Source organism: Ipomoea triloba, chromosome 11 (assembly GCF_003576645.1).
Source record: "Ipomoea triloba cultivar NCNSP0323 chromosome 11, ASM357664v1".
Lineage (NCBI taxonomy): Eukaryota > Viridiplantae > Streptophyta > Magnoliopsida > Solanales > Convolvulaceae > Ipomoea > Ipomoea triloba.
The window spans coordinates 6,566,566-6,570,199 of record NC_044926.1 but is presented as its reverse complement, the minus strand read 5'-3'; the positions used below and the strand labels follow the sequence as shown (position 1 = coordinate 6,570,199).

The 3,634-nt window shown below is 28.3% G+C and overlaps 1 protein-coding gene and 1 non-coding gene across 2 annotated transcripts in view; both read right to left on the bottom strand.

Annotated features, from left to right (window-relative positions):
• The window catches only part of LOC115997450, a 6,200-nt gene extending 5,963 nt beyond the window's left edge, over positions 1–237 (bottom strand). Inside the window, exon 1 of the mRNA XM_031237006.1 lies at positions 35–237. Within this exon, the coding sequence (XP_031092866.1) occupies positions 35–44 (10 nt within the window). The 5' untranslated portion in view covers positions 45–237. The remainder of the gene's footprint in view (positions 1–34) is intronic.
• A 1,860-nt stretch (positions 238–2,097) lies between these two features.
• On the bottom strand, positions 2,098–2,169 carry TRNAM-CAU. The gene has a single exon. It is a non-coding gene; the product is annotated as a tRNA-Met (tRNA).
• Between the last annotated feature and the right edge of the window lie 1,465 nt (positions 2,170–3,634).

The window sequence follows — 3,634 nt, the reverse complement described above, 5'->3', positions numbered from 1 at the left end:
TGTAAGATTAAAACTGAATAATATAGGATCTAACCTCCAGCCATAGTTGGTGTTTGTTGTTGCCTGAATGAACTGTGCTGAGTGCTGCCTTTGCTTGAGTGAACTGTATTTTTCCCTCACTTTTACTCTATACTCTCTGGATGGTGTATGAGACTGAATGTTTGAGCAGTGAGAGGTTGAGGTCCTTAAATAGCTGCAGACCATCAATGCAGCAGAAATCCCAAATGTCTTCCTACAGTTGTTTGTACCACAAATGGTTTGTCTCCCAAATGAAAATGACAGGTTTGGACTTTTATTGGACAAAACCTTTCATCTCCTTATTAGACAAAACCTTTCACATTATATACTTTTTTAAATGATTGATGTTGATGAGAGTTGTCTATTCTTTATGCAAATTTGACAACTTTTTTATAACTAAATCTAAAAAATTAAATTGAACCAATTGATTTTAACAATTTAGATTTTTTTTTAAATTAAACAAATCGGTTTGATTTGGTTTAATGTTGTAGTAGTAGTAATAATAATAATAATAATAATAATAATAATAATAATTATTATTATTATTATTATTATTATTATTATTATTATTATTATTATTATTTAATTTTAATTTTAATTTTAAATATCAACAACCGTAAAAGTTATATATGATATATAAAATAAATAATTATTGTATATGAATTGGAATATTTATCAATATTTATATAGATTTGAATAGTTATTAATTTTTTGATGTTTTGTTATTTTATATTGGTATACCACATGATAATATGACGTAACAAAAAAAAATGATAATAATTATGACAAGTTTAAGAGATCAAGGGGTAGAGATAACTATTTGGTTGGCGAAAAATGTGGGAGCATCATCATATCCTTAAAAGGAATATATACTATCAACGAGGGAGTTCTTCGATAGGTCAATTGGATTCTATCATTAGAGGGTCATCTTAACTCTTAAGCTTAAAACGAATGAAAGCAAGCGAAGTTTATTAGTGTCAATTGTGTGAGATATGATTGGCTTCATCGACATTTACATTGTAAAGCTTTGAGCATTGGTGGAGGACTTTTGCCTAGTAAAGGATAAATGATCCAGTAAAGTTGAGGTGAAATTTGATTTTGAAGCGGTGGTTAATATCGTTAAAGGGGATTCAAGTGCTAAGCAACAGAGCTTATACATTCCTTACCAATTCAAAAAGTTCATTTATGTCTATATATTAGATGCTTAGCACACACTCTAAGATGATATTTGTGCCTGGACACGTTTGCATGCATGATTATCATTATTTGATTTATTTCAATATTTTGTGGCTGAAATAAGGGTGTGTTTGGTTCAAACATTAGAATCAAAATGGTTATGAGAATAAAATACTTGGTTTAAGTATAATGAGTTAATTTGTTTGTTAGTAAATATAAATTTGAATCAAAATAAAAAAAATACAATAAAAATAAATAAATATATAAACATATATAATAATGCATACACACACACACACTTATATATAACCTTTTTATTTTTTATTTTCATTTTTCTCCTTTTATTGTTGATTTCACTATTCAAAAGTAAAGGAATAAAAGAGTAATGTGTTTTGTAATTAACTAATTACTAAGTTTAGTACTGTTAAAGTGAGCCGAAGCTCGCGGGCTGGTCCGCACGCGTCCCACCGCGGGGTGGGTTAGGGCTACGAAAAATACAGCCCGCTAACGGGCCTAGCCCGTGAACCAAACGACCCTTAAAGTAGTGTATTCATACACGCACATTTTATTCGTTTTCTACCGTTCTTTCTTTGTCTGTATCAGCCAAACATGCATAGTAAAGAATACTACTTTTATTTTCACCCCATTTTCCAACAGTAATAAATTATAAATATTTATTTTTCAAAAATAAACTTTAATTTTTAAATGTTAAAAGAATAAATCAAGTAAATTCCTCAATCTATATCTATTACGTAGTTTAGTTTATTGCGTTCTATATATAATGCGCTCTCTCTCTCTATTTGAATGGGCTGGAGTAAAAAGTATTGGGCCTAAAATACAGTCCATTGCAAAGGCCTGCCGCTTATCAGTCCAACTTTTAAAATATAAATCGGAAGCCACTCTTATCAGAGCCAGGTTTCGATCCTGGGACCTGTGGGTTATGGGCCCACCACGCTTCCGCTGCGCCACTCTGATTCACTGAACATTTTGTTGTCTAAAATCATAATGTTATGTACTGAAGGAAAACGGTTTTATCGCAACGATAATTTTATTTTTAATTTCAATAAAACATTTAACATATTTTTTCGCCTTAAGATTTGATTCAATACTACATTTTTTTGTATTCATTCTAGGATGTCTATCGAGCCATTTTATTCGACGTCAAGCTAGCTTTGTAGGACTTTATCGGTATGACCACCTTAATTATCAATATTTTGTTAGGGGTCAGATTTAAAATTTTTTACCCCAACTCTAAAACATTGGGCTATCATGCTTATCGAGCGGAGTAAACTAAAATGTTTGACATTTTAAAATTAACATTATAAACTTTTAATTTTTACAAATTAACACAGTTTACATTAATTAATATAATAAATATAAAAACATTATTTGTTTTTAGTCCAAAAAGTAAATATCATCTCAACTAAAACTCAAACCCATGATCTTCTATATGAAGAGCTACTTCAATTCGTACCACTAGACTACAATATCATTAACACTTAAATATTATTTAATCAATCTACATCTCCATTTTGAAACTCCAACTCAAAAAAATGCAAATATGTAACAATTAATTTAAAATATAGCGTAAGTTTGCAAATTCTTTTGTAACTAAAATATTAAATATAAAACAAGAAAATCAAATAATGTAATTCTCTAATAAAACTAAGATTTTTGTGACAGCAATAAAATTAAGTTTATAATGACACAACACATTTATTAATTTATAATCTTATAATATAATTGACAAAGCTGGCTCCACAATACCAAACAAATGTCGTGTATATATATATATATATATATATATATATATATATATATATATATATATATATATTATATATATATATATCAACTTTTGAGATGTTATCAAATTTGGTCATTAGAAAAATAAAATAATTATTCAGATCATAACAATCTAGACGTGACAAATTGATAATAATCAAGCACCATAGGTATAAGGACAATAATACATTGATCATTTTTTTTTTACCAAACATTTCACCATTTAACATAACTTTACACAATTAATTTATAATGAAATCAACCAATTCAATAATTCACATGAAGCCATGAAACAATTGTTACATGTACTACATTGAACATCATTTTGGGTAAAATGATTTGTGTAATAATGGTTTAAATAGAAAACTTCACATCTAAATATCCACATATATCATATATGTTCTTAATTGCATATATACAATGTTTTCAACAATCATGACATTTGGCATTACATGTATAAGCACTTTGCCAATAATACAACTTCAATCCTTTTTTTTTTTAAGGCAAAAACTAGAAAAAAAAAAACTTATTTTGGTGGACTAAATTTTCGTTTGTTTGTGATGGACGGATGGTCGATAAAAAGTTAAATGCAAATTTCTCTAAATTTTTTATGGACGAATTTTTTTTTTTTTGGGAGGGAGGGGAGGGGGGGGGG